Source organism: Charadrius vociferus, unplaced genomic scaffold, assembly GCF_000708025.1.
Source record: "Charadrius vociferus isolate BGI_N301 unplaced genomic scaffold, ASM70802v2 scaffold68, whole genome shotgun sequence".
NCBI lineage: Eukaryota > Metazoa > Chordata > Aves > Charadriiformes > Charadriidae > Charadrius > Charadrius vociferus.
The window spans coordinates 2670035-2697803 of record NW_009649946.1 but is presented as its reverse complement, the minus strand read 5'-3'; the positions used below and the strand labels follow the sequence as shown (position 1 = coordinate 2697803).

General features: G+C 43.0%; 1 protein-coding gene across 2 annotated transcripts; it reads left to right on the top strand.

Annotated features, from left to right (window-relative positions):
• Positions 1 to 4887: 4887 nt before the first annotated feature.
• On the top strand, positions 4888 to 23603 carry UNC93A (unc-93 homolog A (C. elegans)). Of its 2 annotated transcripts, XM_009891454.1 has the most exons (8): positions 4888 to 4974; positions 7425 to 7606; positions 8396 to 8625; positions 11721 to 11850; positions 14775 to 14988; positions 16124 to 16259; positions 17848 to 17979; positions 23131 to 23603. In XM_009891454.1, the coding sequence occupies exons 1-8, from the start codon at positions 4888 to 4890 to the stop codon at positions 23394 to 23396; spliced, it is 1377 nt and encodes a 458-aa protein (XP_009889756.1). In that variant the 3' UTR covers positions 23397 to 23603. The 2 variants fall into 2 exon arrangements, with proteins under 2 accessions (XP_009889756.1, XP_009889757.1); XM_009891455.1 differs by lacking the exon at positions 11721 to 11850 and having other exon boundaries at positions 14771 to 14988.
• Positions 23604 to 27769: the final 4166 nt, after the last annotated feature.

Below are 27769 nucleotides of genomic sequence, written 5' to 3'. Positions count from 1 at the left end.
ATTCCTGCTTCAACTCCAAAATCAGCAGGGCAGCAGTGCAGGTGAAGGTGGAAGGGAAGAACAGAGCAACATGGCCAGGATGTCACAGCAAGAAAGGAAACGCTGTATAGGCAGCCTGGACCAAGCAGTCTTGAATTTTAATTAGCCCCTTTTCTTCTGAAGCGGCTAATAGAAATGGAGAACTCAGACATTGGTCTGGCAGGTGGGAACACTGCAGGTATGTCAGGACAGGTCCTGGGAGAACAGCACTTTGGGAAAAAAGGGTGGCTACAGTAGAGTTAGACGTGCTGGGGCGTCTCCTAGGAGTCAGCCGCGCTTTCCTATGCCATCTGCAAACTGTGAAAGATTTTTCAAATCTAGATCATTTAATGTTGCCTGTTGTGTCAGCCTTGTGTTTTACAGGTACCCCACTCTATGGAGAAGTAATTTATTTCCACAGGACACTCACACTGCTGTGGCCCATGAAGAGTGTCTTCTGTGTGACAGCCCCAGAAGGTGAGCATTTGGGGTGGTGGTAGCTTAGTCAAAGGAGGGTCCTGACTACCCCACAGGAGGCTCTGGAAAGACAATTCAGGGCTCGTGTGTCTAACAGGATGGATTAAATAGCAGCAGCATGGGTTCAGCCAGCTCAGAGTGTGTGCCAGGTAGTTCTCTGTAGCTTACCAAGAAGGACCATGCAATCTGCTGGCTTTGCCACAGTTAAGAGCTCCAGCACAAGAGAGTATACTAAGGGTTTTCTAGTACAGCTAAAGCCCAGGAGAATAGGCTCTGTCCTGATGTTCCTCTCTAGTACATCTGCAATGCCTTCACCACAGCAAAAGTGCAGGAATCAGCTTCATTTCTCCAAGTGGGAATACACAGGCTCTGTCTCCACTCTCCCCTCTCCCCATCCCTGTGTTTGGAGGCACCCATGGGCAAGCACTTGTCCTCTCCAACTCCTGCTCAGTGTCAGCTCGTCGGACACCAGTGCCAGTTAGGGCTACCTCTGAGAACAGCTCTAGCAACACTTGCCCATATTATGTGGGTGGCCAAACCAATGGCCAGCTGGCATATAAAAATACTCATCCTTTCTACCGATAGACGCATGGGATAGTGTGTACCACCAAGGAGCTAATCAATTAAATACCTCTTAAGACAGAGAATCCTATGGTGAGTATTGTGAGTGTTGGGTTTTTTGTTTTGTTGTTGTTGTTATAATAACTGCCTAAACAATATATTTAACCAGCAAAGAGTAAATAAGGAAATCATAATTATGAAGCACAAAACTCCCCAAAGATTAGCCTCTGGTGCTATAATCTCTTAAGCAAAGGCTGCCCTCATTTACACTGAGAAAATCAACACAGGAAAATAAATGTGGGATAGAGTCACAGATTTAACCAGCCTCTTCTATCTCCTGTTTTTGTGATCGTGCCCTGCAGGACATTTCAGTTTGGCCACTGCAGCCTCCTGTGCGTAAGCTAAGCCCAAAATGCAGTGCACAGCTCCTGAGGCTCACTTAATCTTAGTTAGACCAGCAGAAAGAATGAAAGAGGTGTCAAGAGTGATACACAGCAGGCCTGCAGGAGCCACCCGCTGCCTGGTACCAAAGGAAGAGATCCTCGGCCTTATCAGATCTCCTTGGTAAAGAGTCCACACATTCCTAAGGAGGGGCTCAGGACCAGGCAGTTGGATAACTGAAAACTCTGGGCAAGGGATGTGAAACAGGCCGAAATGTCTTTGATCAGTCAAAAGAAGAGAAAAAAAACACCCACCACTCCACACAAAAACCCCCACCATCCCCCGTATGCTCTCCAACATTTGCTGCCAAGCTGACGTGACTGAGCTAGGAGTTAAGAATTCCTCCAGAGCAGAAGTGCTGCTCAGATAACCTATCCAACATTGCATTTTAAAAATAGCACCCAGTTAATGCTGATTTTTTAAAGCTGTGTTGTTATTACTGCTAATGTCAAGAAAGAGCACTAAAATAAAGGCTTTTCAAACTGAGCGTGCTTTGCACTGTCCTCGGTTCTTCCCTCTACCCAAGCACATGTTAGTTATGCTTTTGTTTAGGACAAGCATTATTCTTACGTTTTCTCATTGCTTTTTTCAATGATTTTCAACCTATTACCTCAAACCCCTGGAATTTTGCAGACTATTTCTAAAGGGTCCAAACCAGAAACAAGCATGTTATTACCAAGTGTAAATTTCTTATGCAGGGATCTGCACTGGAAAATTGCAAGGGTCCATAAACCCAAAAAGATTGGAAATCACTAGGCCAAAGTACCACCAGATTGGTTTATAAGCCTTGTAGAGGATTACAAACACTGCCAAACAAGAGTAGCATTGTGATCTAATTGAAAGTGTTTGCATGCTAAGCATAGTAGTCTGTAAAATAAAAAGCCAGTATTTCACTATCTAGACTTGCAATATAGAAGTACCGTTAACAATGGAGAATTAAAAGATTATGTTTTCTGCATTATTTATTTCAAGAAGATTATAAGACAAAAGAAGAAAATGAAAAGGCACATACTGGAATTTTCTCCAAAGTAGAAACTAGCTGTGACCTCTTTAATGTATTAAATGAATTAATGCATTAAAGCTTCCTCCCCTCACCCTCGAATGTCCCTGTGGGAAGCAAAATTGTGCCATCTAGTGGGAATTACACCGTCTTAGCTATTCATTCTCACTAGACGCTTAGGACACCCTACAGACCATCTCCACTTGAATATGTTAACGTTATGGCATGGACTTTTTGGATTCCACTTTGCTCCCAAGTTTAAATCCCTCCTCAGCTACAGCTTCAGGAAGGGTCTGTTCGCGCCACCTGATTTAGGGGCAGAGAGGGCTTTGTGTGCTCAGCAGGGGAATGTTCATGTCCTGGTTTAGGGTGGAGTTGGCTTTCTTGCTAGCAGGTGGTGTAGTGCTATGTTTTGGAGAGTAGTGTTGGTAGCACACTAGTGGTTTTAGTTATTGCTAAGCAGTCAAGGCCTTTTCTGCTTCTCACATTGCCCCACCGGTGAGCTGGCTGGGGGTGCACAAAAAGTTGGTAGGAAAGACAGCTGGGACAGCTGACCCCAACTGACCAAAGGGATATTACATACCATATGACATCATGCTCAGCATATAAAGCTGGGTGAAGAAGAAGGAAGGGGAGGATGTTCACAGTGATGGCATTTGTCTTCCCAAGTAATCATTACGCGTGATGGAGCCCTGCTTTTCTGGAGATGGCTGAACACCTGCCCATGGGAAGTGGTGAATGAATTCCTTGTTTAGCTTTGCTTGTGTGGGTGGCTTTTGCTCTACCTATTAAACTGTTTTTATCTCAACCCACGAGTTTTCTCACTTTTACTCTTCTGATTCTCTCCCCCATCCCCATCCATATATATATAAAGATATATATAAATATTTCTATATAAAGAGATATATATCAAGGACAGGAAAAGTGGTGGTGTCTTATTAAAAAGTGTAAGACCTGGGCTGCTGTGTTTCAGATTTGGTATGAAGGGAATGTTGATAATGCATATTGGTTTAGTGGTTTCCAGGTGATTTTTATATTAGTCAAGGACTTTTTTGAGCTTCCCATAGAAGCTAAGAGGGAGCATATGCAGAACAAGCTGGCCAACAGAATATTCCATACCATAGACATCATGCCCAGTATATAAACGGGGGTTGCCTGGGGGGCAGAAATCCACAATCACTGCTTGGGACGGGCTGGGCAATCAATTCACCAGGTGGTGAGAGCAACTTGTGTTGTCTTTCTTTATCTTGTATATTCTTTTACCATTATTATTATTGTTGTTATTTTCCTTTTCCACTATCGTTCTATTAAACTGTCTTTATCTCAACCCATGAGGGTTTTTTTACCCTTTCCCCTTCTTTTCTCCCTCTTCTCCCTACCCTTCTGGTGTAAAGGGGGAGAAGTGAGCGAGCGGCTGTGTGGTCCTAGTTTCCAGCTGGGGTTAAGCCACAATTCAAATGCTCAGTCAGGACTTGTAGAATGGCCAACGCGTCTCGAACAGAGACAATGCAACTTCGCAAGGGCAGGCTTTGCAAATAGGGGAAAGCAGGGGCAAACACAGCAGGGCTGGCTGGGTAGGGGGAAACTTCACTCCTTGAGCCAGGCAGCACTGGCAAGGCAAAATACATCCCACAAAGGCTGTTTTTTTCCAGAAGCTGGAGGAGGGGAGGGGAAGTTGCTTTTTCATTTATCTGCTCAATCCACGTTTCCTCTTGGCTTCTGAGTTTGGTTTTCACAAGCATGACTTGGTAAATTTGAAACACCAAAGCCATGGGGTTCACCACAGGTGAAGACTGTCTTGCTTGCCAAGTGGCCAGCAACCTTGTTTTGGTACAGTGCACAGCTATAGAGCTGGTGTATGCAGACAACACTGTAACACAATCAATCTCATTTCCTAGTATGCTTTTGTAACCTTAGTTAAGCAATAGGCCTGAAGTAGATTTTGGTACGATCTTTTAAACTTTGCCCTTTATGGATTAGTGTATCTTTATTCCAGGCAGGCATTTCACTGCTTGCAATTTTTTTCTTCTGTGCTAGTGATAGGAGAGAGCCATATAATGAATGACTGCAATACTAAAATTGATCTAAGCACTGCAAGTGACTTATATACCTATCCAGTAAAACCTGACTGATGTCCTTTGAGAGCGCTCATTATTGCCTCAGTCACAACAGGTGAATGAGTAACAACTCTGTAAGGAGTTTTCACTATCAGAAAAAGTAAAGTTCACTGGCCAATCCTCAAATAATTAACAACTCTTTCGTCTACAAATGCAGTGAGAAGTGACCTTTTCCAAGAAAACATAAGCTGTTTTTCTCCAACTCAAAGCATCCCCTGGAATAATTGGATCAGCTTTGCACACTGGCAGACCTTTTGTCTTGTATGAATCGACATGGAAAGGAATCTTAAGAATGTTTTGGTCATTTCTTTCGGATTTTTACTTCTCTTCACCGCTTATGGAGGACTCCAAAGCCTACAGGTAAGTGGAGCATCTCCCATTGCTTGGCAGGACAGCTGGCCTGGAAGGGCATCAGGCCAACTGGTTGTGTGAAACCTGGCAGCCTTTCCCCAGTTTCTGTGAGGAAGGCACGCACAATATTTTTTATGAGGTTAGTTAGGACATCAATTTCACGCAGGTTAGTATCCCTCACACAGATCCATAGCATTTACTAAATATTTTATTCTAGTACTTCTCAAATAGTTTGAATACTTGTGTTAGACTACTTCTTTAGGTCCACAAAAGATGTTTGAATGAAAACTAAATTTCTGTGAGATTTTTCTCAAAAGAAGATAATGCAAAAAGGAAAAAAACTCCTAATTTCTGAAAAGGGTTTGTTCTGAATATTTTGAAATTGCTATGATTTTATTATTATTATTATACAGCAATGTAAAATAATAAAAATGTATGTCCAATCCATTAAATAATATAAGTATTAAACAATACAATAATTCCTGGCGTCATGATGTAACATAATAATGAAAAAAAACCTATTTTAAATCAAAGGCAGCTGTGGCTTGTATTGGCATTAACTTCTTAAAACACAGTAGCAGAGATGGTTTCCAGAATGACTTGAACACTCAGGATACCATCAGAGCTGGCTTGTTTAGTATAGCCATACTAAAAGACTGGGGGTTACTGTTGCTGTCTATGCATACTTCAGAGTAAATAAACACAAGGAGGAACTTTTCAGACTAGAAGACTCTTCTGGTGTCCTGACAAATAAATGGATATAAGCCATCCATGAGGAAGATTAGGCAGGATGTTAAAAGATGGCCCTGACCAATTGGGTTCTAGAAGGATTTTCTAACCATTGTGGGAATCTGTATGCTTTAAAGGTGGAGCTTGATATAGAACATGATACACTTGTTTGCAATAACAAGGGGTTGACCTCATTTCAGGAAGTTCCAGCTAGCTCTACACATCTCTTCTCTCCTTGAGCATTTTCTGTTCACTGACACTGTCAAATTCCAAGTCCAGGGAAGTTCTGCAAAAATGGTCCCCCAAACAGATAGAGATGTTATAATCTGGGCAGACTAACAAGGAGGGGAATGATAAACCCAAGAAGCCATGAGTCAGCCCCACCATCTGAAACAATGCACGCTCAGGTTAAGTGCTGGAACATAAGGCATAAGGTCTCCCCTAACGCGGCAGGGGGCAGTTGTGCTGATTCACAAAGTAGTCCTCTCTCCATTTTGTCTTGGTGGTTAAAGAGGACTTGCTGAGATGCAATCAAAAGTAGGTTATTTTATTGTATTGTAGTCTGCAGGAGAAGCATTAAAAATATGCATCATTTATTTGAACATTCCACACCTCCCCCCCCCCCCCCAAAAAAAAACCCAAACACCCAACCCAACAAACAAACAAAAAACCCCAGTAACATTCAAGCTAATCATATGATTTTGGAGTCCTGGCTCCTAATTTTTAGAAGCTGTAGCTGACAAAACCAGGCACGTGGTGTTTCAGAAATAAAACCTCGGAGATCAGGAAGCCTCCTTGCCCTTTTACAAAACAACCATTCCAATTCCCAAACACGTAGACACTGCCTGACAGAGAAAATTCCCACCTCACCCCACTGTCTTGATGCCTGCTTCTTGCCAAGGGAGCCACGCGGCTGCCACCACAGTCCTGCATGGCCAGACCACGCAGCCACCCCAGGGCTTGGGAGTGTTTGCTGCTGCTACCAGCTCTCCCCCAGTGCTCTCCATTGCTACTCCCCACCCCCTGGCCCTGCACCCATTCCCCCCCTTCCAAAATCATACTGGATCATGTAAGCTTTTCATGAAAACCCAACAGGAAAATGTTGGTAAGCAGCATCTTGATCATCTCATTGCAACTTTTACAGTAACAAGAGAACTATTTTGACCATAAAATTATAAAACCTGGTTAGATCAGTAAAATCTTATTCCTCCCTTGTGAAAATTTGAGTGAATTAATTACTTTCAACCACAAAGGGTTGCTATGAGCATATTGGGATATTTGGACCTTGGCCTCTGAAGAATTTAGAAATTATCAGACCTGCAGTTTAAAGGAAAGAATCTTCCGCTGTTGCTAAGTCTGCCCTTGCAATGCAGATCTGAGGATATTCCTACCTGAGACAAAAAGGGAAGGCCCAGAAAAGACGTTATCCTTCATTCAGCGTGCTTTCAAAGAGAAATTCAAATGAATTACATCAAATAATCTAAAGCCTAACTTACAAAAGCTTTGAATCTGAGCAATCCTCACCTGGTTCTGTATCGTATTTTCATAAATGGGCTATCATTGTGAGGAAAACCATAAATCCACAATCAAGGGGCTTTGGGGAAAGGAGAGAGTAATATCCAGCCCCAGCTTCTGTGTCTCTCTATTTCTGCCTGAAGCCACTCTCTGTACACCGTAGTTACATGTGCTTGTGATAAAATTTGTGTCAACTGCTGGTTTTGCCCATGCAGAGCAGTCTCCACTCAGAAGAAGGCCTGGGTGTCGCTTCCCTAAGTGTTCTCTATGCTGCACTCATCTTATCGTCCATGTTCCTCCCTCCAATCCTCATCAAGAAGCTTGGCTGCAAGTGGACCATCGCAGGCTCTATGTGCTGCTACATCGCGTTCTCCTTAGGGAACTTCTACGCTAGCTGGTACAATTTAAATACTTTAACTCTGTCTATTGTGTTTGAACAAAATTGGTAAGGCAGAAATTCTTTCTTCTTTTTCTTCTCAATTCCTACTCTACCTCCGTGTTTGGATTTTAAAGCTGGATGTAAAAGATGTTACCTACAAGAAACGGGGATAAAGAAATACAGTATCAGGTGAAGCAGATAGGTGAAAATGTGCAAAAAGCCAGAATGAATGCATCCATCCACCCACCTGGAGCTGCTTCTCTAGCTCATGCATGTAGCAGAGATTTCCCTTCAGAAAAAAAAAAAAAATAATCAGAATTTTCATTTAAAATCCAAAGAACTTTTAGGACTGCTTCTGAAAAGATTGAAGGAAGGCTGTTTTCCAGCCAGTGGCTCTGGGAGCAGAGGACACAGAAGAAGGCCAGCTCCTGCCTTGCCCTTTCAGAAGTGGATGAACAACTTACTTCTGTTCTTCAGTGACAGCGGATGTGACTCTGATGAGGAAAGTTGTTGTGATCCACGTTCTGAAGCGCAGGTGCAATTTAATTCTCAGTTACAAGAGGACAGGGCACATGAGCACAGACCTAGCCAGCCTGGCCTAGACCTAGCCCCTGGACGCAGCTGGGAGTGCTTGCACATCCTAAGCTTCATAGGACTGGCCCTTTCTTGGTTTCATGTAGTAGATTTACTGTATCACACAAAGCATAAATCTATTTCTTTGATGTCTATTTTTGCCTCTGGGTCTTTGGGCAAATTATGATTATGCTAATAGATGATAACTATGCTAAATAAAGCGTTCTTCGGCAGGTACACGCTAATCCCTACCTCTGTGATCCTGGGCTTAGGAGGAGCACCACTCTGGTCTGCCAAATGCACTTACCTCACCATTGCTGGCAATTCATATGCTAAGAAAGCAGGAAAAAATGGGAAGGACATTATCAACCAATACTTTGGGGTCTTCTTTCTGATATTTCAGTCCTCCGGCATCTGGGGAAACCTTATTTCATCTTTGGTATTTAGCCAAGCTTCCAACAAAGGTAAAATATATTTTAAAATCTTGGCACTTCTTTTGATAAACATCAGCTAGTTCTAGATAGTTAAAAGGTAGATTTCTGTAGATAAGCTAGTGACTGTCAATTGCCTTCATAGTCAGTGGAAACAGGCGCTTCAGATGTGACTTTGCTCATCTGAAGGTAGATGTCTGAAATAGATGGGATAAATTGTTCTATTTTCTATCAACTCTTCATCACTAGAAAGAGAGTTCAGACAGCTAGCTCAAAAATAGATGTCTATTGAATTCCTTTTGAATTCCACCCCTGTGTCGTAAAGCATAGATAGACTGCTGGCAGTGACAGTCTTTCACATCTGACTTCTGTTTAAAGTGGTTAAAAGGCAAAACACTACAGCAGCCTTTCCGCAATGCTTGTAGTCTTGAATTAATTTGCTGTTAAACATTCAAGGTTAGTCAAGTGATGCTGGTGCTTGCTGAAAATGAGTGCTTTACACAATTGTCAAGAAGAAATAGAAGTAGCTGTTGGTAGGACTCTGCATGCCATGGCTCCTCTGCTGTATTTCCCATGGCTCCTCTGCTGTATTTCAGGCTCAGACAGCAGATGCCGATGTAGCTTGAAGAAATCACTTAACAGTGCTGCCCTCATTTCCCATGCTTGTAATTGGTTTAAGCTTTAAAAGGGCAGTCATGAAGATAAATTAATACTTGGGTGCCACCTTAGAGATTCAAAGTGCCACAGTGTATTGTCATTGCAGTCTCCCATGCATTCCCTATCCCATCAAAGTCAGAACAGGATGGACATTGAAAGAGCTTTCCATATACACCGCTACTATGAATAGCAAGAAGTTACCTCTCTTCCCCGGCTCGGTTAAGCAGTGTGTCCTCTGGAGGGTATTCAAATAGGTATTCAGTTAAACCTAAATGTCAGGGAGGTGGCACCAGGCTTTAATCTTTGAGTCCTTGGGTTTATGGCACAGTGGTTGTCACAAAGTGTCATACATATGGAGAATCGTGCTTCCTTTAAACTCAAGCAACTACAGATGAAACACCATCAAAGCAGAATGCTAAAGGACTGTATCAAGGGCAACAGAGCCCTGCTGACCTGATCACTGAGCCACACGATGTCTCAGGAGGGTATGGGCATTCTGATTTCATTTGCAGGGCAGAGGCTGTGGTGCAGCTGTGGGGTCTGCACAGACTGCAACCATTTTACTCCCCTCTGCCTCACGGCACACATCATGTTAAGTGATGTTAATAAGAGGACTAAAATACTCTTTTTTTTTATCTTGAAAATCATCTCCTAGTTTTGCATCTGAGGATGTTCCTCTAAATTCTAATGAAACTCTAAATTTTACTTATTTTTTGTCAGTTATATTGTATTTCAGGAAATGCCGTGGTTCTGGGAGGTGTGCTATGAACAGCTCTCAAGCCAAAGGCCTTGCATATCTTCACAACAGTGATGAGCAGTCATATTATAAGCTTCCCAACTGATCCTTCTCAGTGAGACTCAGATTTAATCTAGAGGGACCTTCTTGCTGGGGGGTGAGGGTCTCCAGGCACTCACTTCTTTTCCTCTCCTCTGACAGTGTAGCAAAGATATCCACCCATATTGTCCATACACTTAAAATGTATCATTTCACTGAGGAGTCAGAAAGATATGGGATGTATCTGCAGAATCAAAATGCATAAAATTCAGATACGTACATACACTTGACACATTGCTTGCATCACTGCATCCAGACACAGCAAGGCAAGCAGCACTATGAGGTAATAATACAACAGAAGACGGTAATCAATGTAAATTACAAGAGTCATCCTTTTTCACTCATTAATATTGCACCTTTATTTCCAGAGGAACAGAGCAAACCCTGCCTTGCAGCTTCTGTATCACTAATTGCTTGTGCATCTTCATTTTCAGATGATGCATGAACAGATAAAAAACTTGTTTTACACACTTCCACACTTCACCAGTGTGACTCACCTTTTGCATATGGTAATTTTGCTGAGGGTCTGTTTGTTCAGAACTGTGTAGTGATAGCCACTGGCTATAATAAGGTAATGATTTTCTTTACATTATTAAGTTTCATCTGATGTTGAACCTCAAGTTGTTTATGAAGCTAGTTAAACAGCTGATTCACGTTGCAGCAGCTTTGATTGGAAGCAATTGGGAAAAACACACTAAAAGTAGTTACACAATAACCCTAATTGAAAAATTACAGATCAAGTCCTGTTTAAGGAATCAGCCAAGGTACACCGTATTGCCCTTTATTATGCTTGGACCAGTGACAATTCTGCAGTGAAAGCATTGAAATAATTGCATGTTTTTTGATCGCCCTTCCCCACTACACAGCCTATTCAGGCTCACACTTCGGGCTCCTGTTTTTTTCTTTGCAGAGAGGGTACTGGAGGAAGTGGGCACGGTGTCATGGTGACACACAGGGTGCATGAGTACCCGCACGTGTGTGGCTTTCACACATGCTCAGCACAACGCTGATGGAATTGAACAAAGCAAAGGTCTTACTCCAAACCCTGCTAAACTGTTCTAGTTTCAAGTATGTTCTCAAGGAGTAATAAAGCTAGTAATAAAGTAATAAAGCCAGGAAAAGCTAGTTTCTTGGAAGACTGCATTAGTGAGTAATTGTAATTTGAATTTATAATAGAGAAAGATGTCTCGAGGTGGTTTCCATTCCTATAACATATACAGAAATTACCTGGAGAAGGATAATGTGCTCTGGCTGTAAGAACTGAGGTCCAGCAGTTCAGTGGTGATGTAAACTGAGGGACCCGTCTTGTGAGGTATTATGATTAAGAGGTACAGATATACACTGAAACTTTAAATACTGCAAATTGAGCTTGGATTCAGATTTCAGCCTCTGGCTTTAGTCCATGTCTCCATGTAACCATCAATTCAGCGTTCTGTCTTGAGCAACTGTTTCTATTAAACCGATTTTTTGTGTGTTAAACTGGGATTCTGAAGTTAGATGTCTCTAATCAGGAAGGATTTGAAACCCGAACCAATCACTGAGTGCTGGATTCCCTTCTCCTTATATCCTTACATATAGTGTGCACACATCTGATCTCTTCCCTGTCCTGCCTTTCTTTTGGTTCTTACTGAATCAGTGGAAATCTCAGAAGAAAACCTGGCATGCTGTGGAGCGTATGACTGCATGACTGATGCCACTAACACCACTGGGTCAACAGAACCCTCAAACTCCTTAGTCTACACTCTGCTAGGGATCTACACTGGTAAGTAATCCACCCAATCTTTAATGAATATCACTGACGAGGAACCTACTACTTGTGAAACCTAGCATGACTTTGTTGATTAAGTTTCCAACTTCGTCCTTCAATCCAATTTGCTAAAAGGAAATAAGATATGAGAGCTGTAAACAACTCCTTCCTAAATAGTTTCAAATGCTTTGTGCAAGTGCTGTATCATTTTTGTCTAAAGAAGCAAGACATTCTTTATACTTTTCACCTGGAAAGCCAGTACGGTGACCCCGCTGTTTCACACAAAGTCAGTATTGCTCTACAGACTAGAATCAAAAGTATGCCCATATTACAATTAGAGGATTGCAGCATCTTATCCAGGTATGGATGAGACAGTTTTAAATTCACTACCTTCACAATTGGCAATAGTGATCTAGTTTACTGATGGAATTGGGTGGATTTATACATGTATCCAGAGGTCCAAGATGCTAGGAGCAGCTCTGCTAGTGGTACTTGAACTCACCAACTTCTAGTCATCTGGGGATGCCTATCAGAACTGGCCGATGTCCTACCATGTGTAAAGCAGCTTTAGCAAAAGAACTGCACTGTAATTAGAGGTGGACCTGAACCATGACTCCCAGAACATGCAGTCATTTGCGGGGAGGTTTTTGGATCCCTGCTGAGATTTTACAACTTCAGTCAATTCTCAGCTGTGATGCTTGAATTATAATACCTTAGCATGAAAGGCAAAGATAAAGAGAAGCACTAGGCAAACTGGCACGTCTCCCATTTAGTAACTACAGCTGCTATAGACCTCCCTTGCATAAGGTTACAAAGGAATCACAGACAGGGAAGGCTCATTCCATCAAAAAATTGGAAAGACAAAAATAAATATGCAAAGATTCATTCAGTGAGGAAAGTTCAAAAAGTATCCATCTCAGAACAAGTTCTTCTCTTGATAAAGGGAAAGTATCTGGCAAGGCAATATGTCACCTTAACTCTGTTAAAATATCTTTGCAGTCTCTGTACATAGATGTGCTTTCTATGCTGAGACAGATGCATGGAATTTGTCATACGCTCAAACGGAGAGTGTGTAATCTGGTCAGAGCCAGCCTTCCGCGGACAAGTGCATCACAGCAAACCCTCCCTCTTTCCCCAACCTCCATTCCTAATTGGTGAGAAAATGCAAAGAATATCCCCCCACTTCCCTTCCAGAGTGTGCTGGAGCTGACGCCTTTCTGCTAAAGGCAGGTTTGGCTCACAAGTTTAAATTTAAATTTGATGACTAACATATACAGCACTCCCTTAGGCTTTGCTCATGCAAAATAAATGCAACCCTGCTGTCTACTGACCCCGCGTCAGTAGGGTTTCATTTTTCTTTTAAGCTCTTAATAAAAGATATGTCTTTTCCTACCTCGAGGGAAACCAAATAGCTAAATATTTCATTCACAGACATTTTTTAAATGTCTCCTCTATTTGGTTGCTGAATACATATTTTGCCCAGCTTGGGTGGAGACAATAATGGATAAGTCTTTTGTTGTCTTCTGGAGGACTGTGGGTGTTTCTACTTATGTTCATATGGCTGGACTTGATGATCTCAAAGGTCTCTTCCTACCAAAATGATTCTATGATTTCAACAACTATTAAGCCACATAGTTACTTGTCTCCTGTAATTGCTCTTGATTCATTTGACATATTTATTTGAATATTTGTCCTGTAAATGTGGATGTCCTGCTCTCACCCATATAAGCCCTGCAATCAGCGTATAAGCACTAATAACCACTCTGGCAGAACCAACAACTTACATCATGAAGCGTTTACAGCTCAGCCACAGTGGAGAACCAGGACACTGGAGAATACAATTTTGTTCTAGGAGACATGGATGAGAAATAATAAGCAATAACAAATTGAGGCAATTTACTGTAAAATTGCTAATGTATTTGGACATTAAAAGTTCACCGAAAAGAGCATGCCCATACACAGTAACATAGGAGCACATCAAACAGGTAATGTGGATGGGAAGAGATGCCTGGTTTTCCCCTTACACTAAACTCCACTTGTTTCCATGGATGGATTTCTAGTCAGCGTAAGGAAGAGAGGAAACATAATCATGCCTTCCATCCCTAATGAAACAACCAGTCGTGAATCTGTGGCTGCTTAATGTATATTATGAGCCACAGTTATCTTCTTGATAACATGGAAAAAATCATATTGATTCACTCCACAAGCAACTAACTTAGACTTATACATACATGATCATTTTCTGACTGACTACCCCATGTATTCCTTCATATGCTGCTTCTGCTAGGAAATTATAGGTTCAAAGCTGTAACTTCCATCTTTTTCAAGTCACCCAGAGTTGCTCACTATCATCTTTAAAATAGCACATATTCCATACTCAAAGCGTGGCCCCGAGCTGACCAAAAAAAAGACAAAAAAGAAAAAAAAGCACCATATACTGGGATCCAAGACAGCAGTTCTACTTCTAGCCTTTTATTTTTCTTTCCATGTATTTGAAGGAAGATTCCCCCTAGCCATGAAAACCTTGGCACTGGAAGTGAATATTCCTCTCTCGTGTTGATTTAAAGGCTTTTGATAGCTCCTAAGGGAGCTGTTTCTGGCCAGCTCCCCATCCCCGCGACCCCTGGCTTGCCCTGGAAGGGTGAGCAGTCACCCTCTGCAGCCGTGCAGCTGGCCCGGCGGCTGTCACAACAGGCCAGTCACAGTTAAGCCGAGGGGATTTGCGAGGTGCGCAGCTGTATGCAGAAGATGTGAATGTAGATCAGGCCTTCTTGTTTACACAGAAATGGCCTTTACACTGAAGCGGAATCAGATGCATCTGCCAAAACATCCCACAGAGAGCTAAGCACTAAGTCAGAACAATAACAGCAGCAAGCAACTTCCCATCATTCTTCCAGCATTCCTCATTTTTTCATGAACTTTTTGTTTTGTTTTTGCAGCTAGTGGTGTGCTAGCTGTGTTGCTGATTGTTATATTTCTGGACCAGATCAAATCAGACCAAGCAGAGACTGAGAAAGAAAAACTAGAGACACCATCCTTTTGGTCTACGTTCCTAGCAACTTTCCAGCATCTTAAAGATAAAAGACAGTGTCTTCTAATCCCTCTGACAATGTACAGTGGGTTTGAACAGGGATTTCTTTCTGGTGACTACACAAAGGTGTGGATGACAATGAAAATCTATTTGTGTCTGATTGTTTTTTGTGCCTTTGTGTCTTACTGTTGCATCTGATCTATATTTACTTGTTAAATTAAGACGGTTTCAATGGTGATCTGTGGTTTGCTAAATTACTGCTTACTTCTACTTGAATGAACTCTGAGTGACATCTTCAAACAGAAGAGGCCAGCAGTAAATATGTCCCTTGGAACAGCCTTAAAAAGCTGTAGAGAGCTTAACTCACCAGCTAAGGCCACAGCAGAGAGCTACAGGTTCAAACTCTTCAGCTTGTTGTAAATAACAAACTGGGAAAAAAGCCAGAAGTCTGCAAAGCTTTTATATCTTCTGGTTTCCCTAGAGTTTGTGTAAGTGCAAGTCAGCACACATAACACATATTTTATTTTGAGAACCTTTACAGTAAGAGGCAAACCCTCAACGTGGCTGGTTGAAAGCCCTCACCAGTCACTAGTGCAACAGGTCCAAACCCTGACAGCCTGAAATGATCAAAACCACCTCTGCTCCTCCAGTTTCTCTACAAACCTAGACCCACAGCAGGTGTGTTCTCCAGACGTGTTGAGAAAGCCTCCAAAGAAAAGGGGGCAAACTTCCTGAGCTGCTGATTTGACACTTAAGCTTTCAAATCTTGCACATAAACAGACGGAAGAGTGCACTTGCTGCTGTGTTTGAATCGATTGAAAGGGGCACTCACTCCTTGGCCATCTCCATTGGCTGTACACTCTTATAGGTGATGCCCTCTTCATTTCTTGGGAGCTGCTCTGCAATGACCATAGTGGTGACTGTCAATTTTCATCTCTTGGGCTATGAAGGGAAAGGCCAGAAAATTCCTAGTGTCACTTCTAGGAGTTCTATTTGCACAGTGAGCAGTGCTCTGGTTTCTTTTCCTGCTTGTTACTGCTCTGTTTGCATGGCATCAGTCTGATTGGGAACTGGGTTAGGAATATCACTGCTGAAAGCCAACTGTGTCAATGCGCCAGGGACTTGTCAGCAAACTCTGTAGCTGTGCTCCTTTGATCCCATCCATGCTGGTTATTTACCAAATGCTCAGGCTAAGACCCTTGAACCTTAGCTGCATATTTTCACTGAAGAAAACGTGTCACCACTGTCTCTTCTCTTCCAGACGTATGTGACCTGTGCCCTGGGGATACATTATGTTGGTTATGTGATGATCTGCTTTTCAGCTGTAAATTCCCTCTGCTCTCTGCTCTTTGGAAAGATCTCTCAGTTCACGGGTAGAAAACTTCTATTTGCATTAGGTATGTAAAGGTCACTCGAAAGACCGATCACCTCATGTAACATATCGAATCCAGTGCTCCCCCCTTTGCACGCACTATAAAGGGAAAGCTCGCTGTCAGCTATCAATTAAAACCAAAGTCAATCTGGAGGCAAACTTCATTCATGAGAAGAGAGGCAGCATAGTTAACCATGGTATTGAGGTCATTGCCTTACATCACTTTGCTGGTGGCGTAGTTCATCCTGCTTTTCAGGACACTGTATACTCAGAAAGTGTCCTACAGCTTTGATGCTTCACAGCTGTAATGCAACTGGTGATAAATGATCCTACAACACACATGTTGAGCCCTACGCTATACCTGAAAATGATTTCTCTATTTGGGTGAAACCTCCTCACCCTTATGGAGTGAAAGCAACTGCAAACCTTGTGAGATACACTGTTAATTTTAATCTCAGGGGATGGTGAACTTGGAATTTAAGCAACCAGCCTGGGAATTTCAGGAAGATTTTTAAAGGTTGGCCTGATGTCTTTTTCACTGCTTACTCTACAGGGAAAAAAAAATAAAAGAGAATCATATGCCAGTGTGTCAGGATAGAATAACTTGAGGGCCTCTGTATGGGACAGTAATTTTCAGGCTGGCATGAGAAGAGATTTGCATATTAAGAACATCTCCCTCTCCAGAGAACACTGTTCCAATGAACAACAGAGTAATGGAGTCAGAAAAATACCAAGAAACATTTCATTTGTGTCCCTGTATCCACTAAGCTATTCATACTGTAGTGTTCTGATACTTTATTTCCACTACACAGCAATCCATGTTATCAGAAACTTTACTGAGTCAATGTGCATCTAGACATTCTAGGCATTTCCTCCACAGGAAATTTTAAACCTGGGCAAGGAAGAAGAAATTTAGAGTCCTTTTTGCTACAGTCACCAGTTCAGAGATTCTTCTCTACATGTCTGTCCTAGGTGTAAGTCTCACTCTATGAAATTCATTTCAGATTTTAAAAAATCCCAGATAATAATAACAACAAAACCCTACAGTGTTAGTAATGCAAGACCTCTGAGCCTCTCTGTTCTGTTTAATGCTTTTTGTACTCAGCCTTTAAAGGTTGTTCCTGTGAAGGGAGGAATCAGTGACTTGTTTACATTCTGCTTGTAAAAAGAAAGATAAAAAGTCATCAGACCGTCTAGATATCCTTAACTGTCTCCTCTGGCCCTGAAGGAAACCTACATTTAAGGACTAGGCAAGGAAAGCAGAAGGGTGCTTCCTCCCCCTTCCCACATCTCACATGGTGACTGCAAGTCTTTCAGCAGCCTCTTCTCCTACTCAGTGGCAATTCTTGTCCTTTGGGCTAACAGCTCTGTCAGCACCGAGGATGTCTCAGCTCAGGACACTGCTCAGAATTATTAATTGACGCCTGCCAAAGGACTGCATTCTCTTGTATTTCAAGTGATACCAACTCAGCCAGCGCAAATCTCAATGAACTAGAAAGATTTTAAGATTGCCTTGTGCTCCAGTTGGGGGAAGAATTTAAAAGTGTTACTACCACTATCTGTCGTGTTTGTAATAGCATTTGTATTTCTCTTCTTTCTTTCTAAATCAACAGCCACAGTTACAAACACCGCCTGTATAATAGCACTACTGCTGTGGAAACCTCATCCTAAGCAGCTTGCTGTGTTTTTCATATTCCCTGCTCTTTGGGGCCTGTCTGATTCCATTTGGCAGACACAAACTAATGGTAAGTCCCGATGACAATGAAATGAATTCTCTTGAGATAAAAAAATCTGCATGTTTTTACTTATAAAAAACCACGTGCATAAAAATGATAACGGGTTTAAGACTGCATCTAAAAGAAATATGTTAGCTCATTGGAAAGTAAAAGAAATAAGAACAAGTTGGGAATAAGAACGTTATAACACTCATTAAACAAATTTTTCCAAGATGAAGAGAGAAGAACACTGCAGAAGATGATAACAGATATTCAGAATAAATATTCTGGAGGAGTACAAGTATTTCAAAGAAAATTAGAAAACTCAGAAGAATGATCCATTTAGTCTTTCTTTTGCAATAAAAGAGAGCACTCTAGATAAAAAATGAACTCAAAGCTCAGCAACAAAAGAAGCAGAAAATGGGCTGTTAGGAGTTACTAGAATAAAATTGAAGGAGAAAACCACAGAGAACAACGTTATGCAGCCAAGCAAAACCATGCAGTTCTGATTTGCTCCATTTCAAAAATCATAATCAAATGTGATAAGGCATAAGAAGGCAATAAAAAGGAGCAGAGTCATGGGAGACTTCCACTTGAAGGAAGACTAACAAACTAGAACACTTTAGCCTGGACAAGTGATAAGTAAGAAGGCAGTCAGTAAGATCATTAATAGTAGGAAAATGTGATTAGAAATTCACTGTTTCTCTTAATAACAGAACTAGTGGCACCAAATAAAGTTAACAGGCAGCAGGCTTTACAGAAAACAGAAGAAATGCTTTTTTCACAGTGCACAATCAAAGTATAGAATTCATTGCCAAAAATGTAAATGTTTTTAAGCTGGAATTACATCACTTCAGGGGAAAATGTTCTTGGGGGCTATTAAAGCCTGGGGGTCCAAAGGAAATCTCCAACTCAGAAAGTCCCTATGCCTTTGATTGCCAGAGTCAGGAGGGCACCAGGGGGGAAGATCACTGTATACTTGCCTCATTTCTTACAATCTTATTCCAGGAGTGTTACTGGAAATATACCATTGGACTTCTTATCTGATGCATTATGGTTGTTTTTATAATCCTTTATGTTCTACTGCTTTGTGATACGGTGCAATTATTATGTACTGACAGTTCAGATAATGAGCTGATACAAACTAACTTTGGTAAGGGATTATTTAAACATATCCTTCAATCAAAACTAGAGAAAGTTCTCTTTTAGAGACTAAAGGCAGACTCTAAAGTGCTGGATATGGCAAGAAAGAGCTATAGTCTGTGACGACTTGAAGCAAAATCTGCTAATCGCTGTCAGTCCCACTCTTTTTAAATCAATGCCGTAGCCGGTGTCAGTAAGGCAGTTAGATGCTCTCCCATCTGTTCCTATATTTTGGCTCTTATTTCATGAATATTGTTTCCCTCTGTCTCAAATTCATATTTGGCAGATGCCATAGGAATATGCATGTGACAGAACTAGCTCATCTGGGCCCACATCAGATTATGTGTCTTGCCCTCCCTCCCTCTGGGCCCCCTGGTCACTTCAGTAGCTTATATTGATTTCACCCACTAGATAAATTATCATGTTCCTCCTAGAGAGTCAAAGGGAAAACACCCCAGTCCTTTGCCTGGCACTAACAGTGATCTCCTTTCCAGCACGTGTGGAGTCTCCCCTCTACACACAAGGAAGTGACCAGCCAGACTTCTCTGCCCCTCGAGCAGCTCCAGATCATATCCCTTAGAGGAGAGCTAATACATACATCAAATGATACCCTCTCATCTTCTCTCATCCCAACCCACAGCCTTGTGTCTTTGGTGCAATTTAAAATCCATGCTCTCATTATTCAGGTTCATGGAAGGACAACACCAGTGAGGATTTGCTGTCTCTGAAGTAAAGCTGTTCACTCATTTCCCACTTCTTCCTCCCCAGTCTTCCTGACCGTTCATCAAGCTCCTTCCCAACATTCATGAGAGCCATATCTTAGTCTTCCACTGGGTAAAGGACCTGCCCTTTATCCTGCTTCTCTCTTTGCCAGAAAGCCTTGCCCTAAGATACTTGGCTTCTTTCAGAATCACAGAAGGGTTGAGGTTGGAAGAGACCTCTGGAGGTCACCTAGTTCAACTCCCCAGCTCAAGTGGGGCTGCCCAAAGCCAGTTACACCCAGGACCACGTTCAGTCAGCTTTTGAATACCTCCCGGGAGGGAGACTCCACACCCTCCCTGGGCAACCTGTGCCAGTGCTCAGTCCCTTTCACAGTAAAGTGTTTTGTGATGTTTTGAAGGAAACTCCTGTGTTTCAGCTTGTGCCACTCACCTCTTGTCCTGTGATTGGACACCACTGAAAAGACCCTGGCTCCATCCTCTGCAGGTATTTATCTACATTTGAGATGTCTTTTGAGAGACACCTCCTCAGTAAGGTCCCTGAATGCCTGATGCAGAGGCAGCTGGTGCCCTCATTAGGAAAAGGGTTAAGTTCAGAGGGCCTAAGTGTTAGAGAGGAGGCTGGGAAGTGGCTGCGGTTCCCAACCCCCGGATGAGCTGGTGGACAAAGCTTTGTGCTTACTTGATGGCTAGTGAGCTCTGCAGTGCTGTGACAAGACTGATGTCTTACTATAGCATGGTAATAGGTCATCTCCATTCCCAGATTCCTGCAGGATACTTGTGAAAAGCAAGTACTTGTGGCAAGCTCCCATGGCTGCTGCTTGGGCATCAGTAGTTTAACTACTGAATAAATACGATGGCATCGTGCTGCATACTTAAGGTATTTTGTGGCAACTGAAGATGGCTTACTTTGGCCTGCTGCGGATAGTTAATATTGGAGGTCCCCCTAGAGGACATACAGGCTCACAGTAAAAGAGTCACTTATATAGGTTTCCTAATATGTTTGGGTACGTGTGTGGACACTAATTTATTTCCAGTGAAAGCTGCTTCATTTCAGAGTGTGTAGTGACCTCTCTTATCTAACCTGAACACAGATGCTATTATTAACCCCCTGGCAGTAATCGCACTTGGGGCATACCAATTGTGTAGCACAGAGCTATCAGGTAGACTACAGTAAAATTAAGTTCTTTCCAGGTTGATATGCGTCTTTAGAAAGTATATGAATCAATCTGGAAAGCTGATAAACCTGGACTCAAATAATTTCTAGCAGCCCTGTTATATACCCATGCCTACTAGTACCAGGGGAAGGAGAGGGAACACAGGCAGTGGTAAAGAGGGAGGATAATTTCCATGGAACTTAGCTGCAAGAATTCAGATCTAGCAGCCTCTTCACTCAGCCAGCTCGGCAAGTCCTGCTAAAGCTTCAACCAGGCAACTTGTGTCACATTGCACTCAACAGTGATTGCCATAAGGGCAAATGTTTCGGATTGAGGCAAAAACACCATTGTGCTCCTATGTAACTGCTAGCTAATACCACATATGCATCCTGGAAACAAGAACTTTACTGCCAAGTCAGCCCTTCCTATAGCTGAACCTTGGAGTAGATCCCCACTCAATTCTCCCATTGCGTTTGATCAGAAAAGCGGCTTCAAAATAGCAAGGGTAAACAGGTACCAGCTGAAAGCCAGCATCTTTACACATCAGAAACCTTCCTCTATTAAACCCTCCTCATGAATCCCTTTTCAGAAGATAACACAAGGCATATCAGCAAAGTTATATGAAAAACACCTACTTGTTCATTTATTAGGCAAAACTATGAAGGATTATCAAATAATTCACACCACACTACACTCAGGCAGTTTAACGAACTAAGTACATCTTGTGATGAACTTGTCCAGGCTTTTAATCATGTCTAAATCGAATCATTCAGTAAATGTCCTCTTATAGTCATCAGGAAGCAGTGAATTTTTATATACAGATGATGTCTCCCTCTTCTTAACAAAACTGAAGGGTTAGTTGAGCCTACCCAGACTTCTAGAGAACTTCGTACTCCTCTGTGCCTTTTGGCTGAATGTGCATATTTCAGACAGATGTGTTGTTAGATAGAAAAGTGGACGAGAAGAGTCAAGGTTCGTGACACTCCTCCCCTTCCCTCCCTGCACACCACAGCTGAGTCAGTGGAAACGCCTGCTTCTTTATCACCACTGCTGCTAGCTTAGCACCTGGAGGAAAGCACCCCTTCCCTGTGTGCCCAACCAGTCAGACCCGCAGGCTGGGAAACCCTCCCGCACTCCCAGTTGTGGGTGTGCAGCTGACTGAACTCAGTGGGAGCTTTCCAGTAAACACGACTGCATTAGGATGGTCAGCTTAACCAAGTCTCTTTGTCAAGCAAGTTTTCCACTTGCTGCCCAGAGGTTCTGTACGCATCCAGGATACTCTTTTCTCCCACCCATCCAGGAGCTGAATATTTGAAAACTTAGTTACCTCAGAGAGGCAAATCTCCTTTGCATATTAAATCTGAGCCCAGTTGTAGCACTCTCCTCAGCTTTCTGATTTAAATGTTTTGGGTCAGTTTGTACGAATGGCCCACGTTGCTACCATTGGCAGCACTGCTCAAGCATCCCCTGGGCGCTCCCTAAGGCCAAGTTCTTGTGAAAACAAGGCACATGCATTTTAGGTGAACAGTCTCTGCATGTTCTTAGGTGGGTGAAATAAATGGTTTGAAGAACAGATAGACAGTGCATGCAGGGTCCATGTAGGTTCTCCACAAAAGTGGTGAAGGATGGAAGCAGGGAGGTCCCTGTGGTTCTCTGATCCTTTTTATCCCACACTGAAAGAACAACTTGGTCCTTAAGGACTACATCCCTAGACAAAACTGCCTGTTCTTTGAAAGCCTGTAAGGACTTGGTGTAACCTTAACAATAATGATACGTGGAGTCCTATAGTGTCAAGGGCCATTCCTGGCCATTTCCTCTTCCTCCTTACTTGTCAGCACAAGAACCTTCCCTTTCGCGGCTGATAATTCGAAAAATAATCTTCCTGCCATCTTACTTCAATAGAGCCCATCCTTTTTTCCTTCTTCCCATTTTCTTTCTCTTTTTCTCTGATATTCTCTATGTTGTCATTTTTGCTCTGTTATTTCACTTATAAAAATCCACGGGAAGGCAAAAATGTTTTAAGACAAAGCTCCTATTTTCCTTTCCCTGACATTTATGAAGGAGGTGGTCCGTCTTCCCCCTTGTGGTCTATTTATTCCCTTTGCAGAAAATACATGGTTTCAGACTTAATCTTCACAAGCCGTGTCTCTGCTTCCTTCTAGGACTTTACAGCGTTTTATTTGAGAAACACACAGAAGCTGCCTTTGCCAATTACCGTCTCTGGGAATCGTGTGGATTTGTCATTGCCTTTGGTTACAGCACCAAATTGCAAGTCTACATCAAACTGTACATTTTGTTGTCTGTGCTTGTGTTGTCTATGGTGACATACGGAGTGGTTGAATACCTGGAAGCTAAGAGCTCCCCTGGGACACCTACTGCTACAAAGAAGGAAAATGTAGGGCCCCCCACCCAGGAAACATATATGTAATCCAACAGGGTCAGAGCAATAGAGGCAAAGCAAACTGGTCAGCTCTACAGGCATGTCTCCTAGGGTGTTCCAACATGTACTGTCTCCAAAAAGGGAGTAAAGAAACAGATTTCAAGGCCAGTATAACGCAAATGTCTTAGGAGTAAAAATCTCTTTTGACATCTCAGCTTTATAAGTGAAGATTATCTGGCTTCACCCTTTCATACAGACAATGAACCAAATGTTTTCTCTTTATTTAATTAATAAAGTCTTAATAAATGTAAACAAGACTCCTGAAGTCCTCACATTTTTGTACCTGTGGATCAGACCTCGTACGATAGCTTTATAATCAAACCTGAAGAGCCCACATGCAACACCAGAAGATGACAGCAACTGGGGTTGCTCAGCTGACTGCAGACAACACACATAATTTCATGGAACCACTATTTATAAAGATTTATATTGTTCTTATACTGCATTCTTTAACACTTGCTGTAAATAACATCAAATTATAAACTGGTCATATCTACAGTTCATATCTGAACACCACAAAATCCACTAACTGCTGAGTTCACCAACCCATCTTAGGTCAGCAGACAACTGTGTTTTTTCCCACATCATCCCTCTGTCCCAGCACTCTTTTCTTTTTGGTTTTCTTGTTTCCAATTTTTTCCCTCACCACTTACAGCAGCTTTCTCCTAAAACAGATGCCTTCTGCATAACCAAATCCTTCAGTCCTTATGAACTTTCCCCACTTTCCCATCCATGGACAGAGCTGTTTTAAAGATAAGCAGCCAGGGCATGTTACCTGGGAACCAGCCATGAAGTGGATGCAGATAACAATGCAAGTCATCGAGTGAGAAGGAGAAAAGGAGGATGGGCCTACGCTGTAATATCTCCTTGGGACCTATATGCATCCATCAGTGGCTCAGACGAGGATTTCTCTCATCTTGTTTCAACTTCTTTTTGGTTTTATACATGCTATATTGTTTCCAGATTTGGCTTTTTGTGGTTTTACTGCAAGCAGAAGAGTGCTACAGTGCAATTACCGGGCAGTATCCCTACACCTTGATGAGAAAGCACTGTATAGATATCATGATCATTATTGGCAATGATAGTATGATCAGATCCTCCGTGTGAGGCAGATAGCATAAAAGAAATTGAAGACAAATGCCATTCATCTCCAAGATTGGTGCTGCCCCTGGCAATAAACTACATGGCTAGTTAAGTTGCCGCATGCCATGGAGCTAACATTTGAAACTACTTTTTCCAGTTATTAACCGTAACAAGAGGATGAGGCACCATATGGTGTGACAACATGATAGAAATCAATAATACAATTTATGTGGAAAAAAAAATCCCCAAATTGGTCAGGCTTTTAAATAACAGTAGCTTTCATGCTACTTTACTATCTCTCCAACATTTCTTGTTCCCAAGCACCTGGACTCCCCTCCAGACTTCACCTGTTTTGCTTCATGGCTTTTCACATGATAAGCCTCTTTTCCAGGCCTCATGCAATTAAGTAGAGTTCATTATTGTCCTGCAGATCCACCTTTCTCTTGTGCCTTTCCCTGTCAGCTCAAAGGCATGCTGTTAACCTCTCTGTTGGAAACACAACTGGCAAAACAGTGTGGCTGCAGAACCCTGATGGCCTCCCAGCTGCCCAGAGAGTACAGATGGGTTTGCTAGGCTGTTGCTGATTCTCACCCTGCTCTGCTTTCATCTGATACAGAAACTTGATTTCATCTTGTTAACAGTGAAACACATCTCCAAATCCTCCTATGATTCTCTTTTACGCCGCAATGTTCAACGGCAAGTGAAGCAAAGAGGATTTTTGAGATGAACATCAATGAAAATCTGATCTGTGTGAATGTAACTTTATTGTTTATTTGTAACAGCTCAACACAGAAATCAGGATGTCACTACGCAGGATGCTGTATCTGCCTCAGAGCAAAAAGATGATCCCTCCCTCACAGCTTATACAGCTTGATAAGTTTTTCTCTTTCTTTCTATACCATGTCTGGCTGGGATGGCGTTAATTTTCTTCATAGCAGCCCATATGGCACTGTGTTTTGGATTTTATGATTAAAGCAGTATTGATACCACACCGGTGCTTTGGCTATTGACGAGTAGTGCCTGTACAGCATCCAGGGTTTTTTTTTTCACCACTGTGCCCCCCCCCCACTGAGTAGGTTATGGGTGTGAAAGAAATTGGGAGGTGACACAACCAGGACTGCTGAGACAGATTGACCAAAGGGATGGATCATACTATACAATGCCGTACTCAGCAGTAAAAGCTTGGGAGAGAGGAGGAGGAAGAGGGGATGTTCCTGGTTATGGCATTTGTCTTCCCAAGCAACCACTACATGCACTGAGGTCCTGCTTTCCAGGAAGTGGCTGGACATCTGCCTGCTGATGGGAAGCAGTGAATGAATTCCTTATTTTTCTTTGCTTGCACGCACAGCTTTACTTCACCTATTAAACTGTCTTTATCTCAACCCAGGAGTTTTCTCACTTTTGCTCTTCTGATTGTCTCCTCCATCCCGTTGGTGGAGGGAGTGAGTGAGCAACTAGGTGGGTGCTTTGTTGGTGGCCAGGGCGAAGCCAGCACACCTCCTCAATTGTTTTGTGAAATTCAGCAATGGCAAACCAGCAAACTGTTACTGAGTCCACAGATTCCAGCTGAAACCATGAGGCGGTACCAAGGACCAAGAAAAAAGTGCTCTGATCTTGGAGAGAACCTCAGCACCACTGAAACAGAGTCAGCATGGGAGACAGGACCTTGTGGCCTGGGGTTTAGGGAGCTGTTTTCCACTCGATTTTGTCACATAACTTTACTTTAGACATTTGACCAATTGTAAAATAAGAGGAAAAACAACTCTTCCATCTTACAGGGAGCGTGAGGAAAAACTCTGTTACCTTGGTAATGGACGACACAGCTACATGCGGCGACACAGTGAACGTGCTTACTTCTGGGACAGGCTTGAGGATAAAGGTGCTCATCTGTGTTGGACATGATCTAAACAGAAAAAGCCATTTAGGACACATTATGCATGGACAGTACACAGTTATAAAATTTATGCAGTTTTGTTTACTATAAAGGCAACAGGAATTTTCCCACATAGTATGTCAAAAAAACTTCAGGCAGGAGTTCAGCTAGGAACAACTCTTCACTGTAATGCAAGAAAGAAAATTATGGTTGAGATCACTGTGGCCTCTGCCCTTCCATGGCCAAGGAAGACTCCACTAGCCCTGCTTCGGTCCAGGAGGCACCAACCTGCATAGGTCTGTCTGTGCCGACTCCTCAACCAGCAGTAGGTGAAAGTAGACTCACCCTTCTTCACCCCACGTTTCACTACCACGCAAGCTCTTATCTCACCCACAGCAACAACCATGCTCATGCTGCAGTGAAACAGTAGCTTCTGTCATCCTGACTCAACTGTGGGAGGTTAACGAGAGCAGGTATAGCCATCTCAATGGGCACTAGCTTTGGGGTTTGAAGTTGTGGGAAGATGACTCCTTCTCCAGTCATGTGCCTGAAACCTTCAAGAGCTCTAAACCTGGCACTGGGTCATAAGCCAGGCAATGTTCCTCTACTGAATGCCCTGTGTTCCCTGCTAGCCTCAGCCCCAAACTGTGGTTCCCTAGAGGCACAGGAGGAGAGTCAGGCCTTCACACCACAGAACCATGGGACAATGTGGGCCATGAGGACACCCGAGTAAGGGGCCACCTATGCCAGACATGAGGAGAGTCCCTGAGAAAGGAGGGCTGAGCCATTTCTCACAGAGACTTCAGGGACTAAGGCTGGGTCACACACCAGTCTCTGTAAGGACGTAGGTGTTGGGGAGCCCATGGATCAAAGCATTCATCTGGAATGTAAGATAGTCAGGTTCAAGTAATGAATATTGATGCATTCAGTAATTGCTTTCTTCAGGCACATACTATCATGGTGCCTTATGGCATGAGCCAAAGGTCCAAGCAGCTGGAGGGCCTCCAATGCACACACAGCAGATGGGAGACATCCAGAGGCTCAACTGGCACCTGCAGCTCCCGGGACACCTACACCAGCCTCTGCCTGGGCGCAGTGGCCCTTCGGAGCGGGCTCCCTCCATGTGGCCTGTAGGGACGGAGGTCCATCCTAGGCAGCTGCCTGGGCTTGAGCCAGCCTGCCTGGACCCTCGAGGGAGAGGAGAGCACCATGAACGAGGGCAGTGGGTACGGAGCGAGGCAGGAGAAGGGGGAGGCGCAGGGGACGTGTTGTCTCCTCCCCGGCCGCCCTCCGGCGCCCCGGCCGCAGCGGGGAAAACGGCTGCAGGTGGTTAAACAACGAACAGCCCCTGGCAACAGCCGGCGCAGCTGGGCTGAGCTCTGCCGAAACGCGCCGCCTGCGCGAC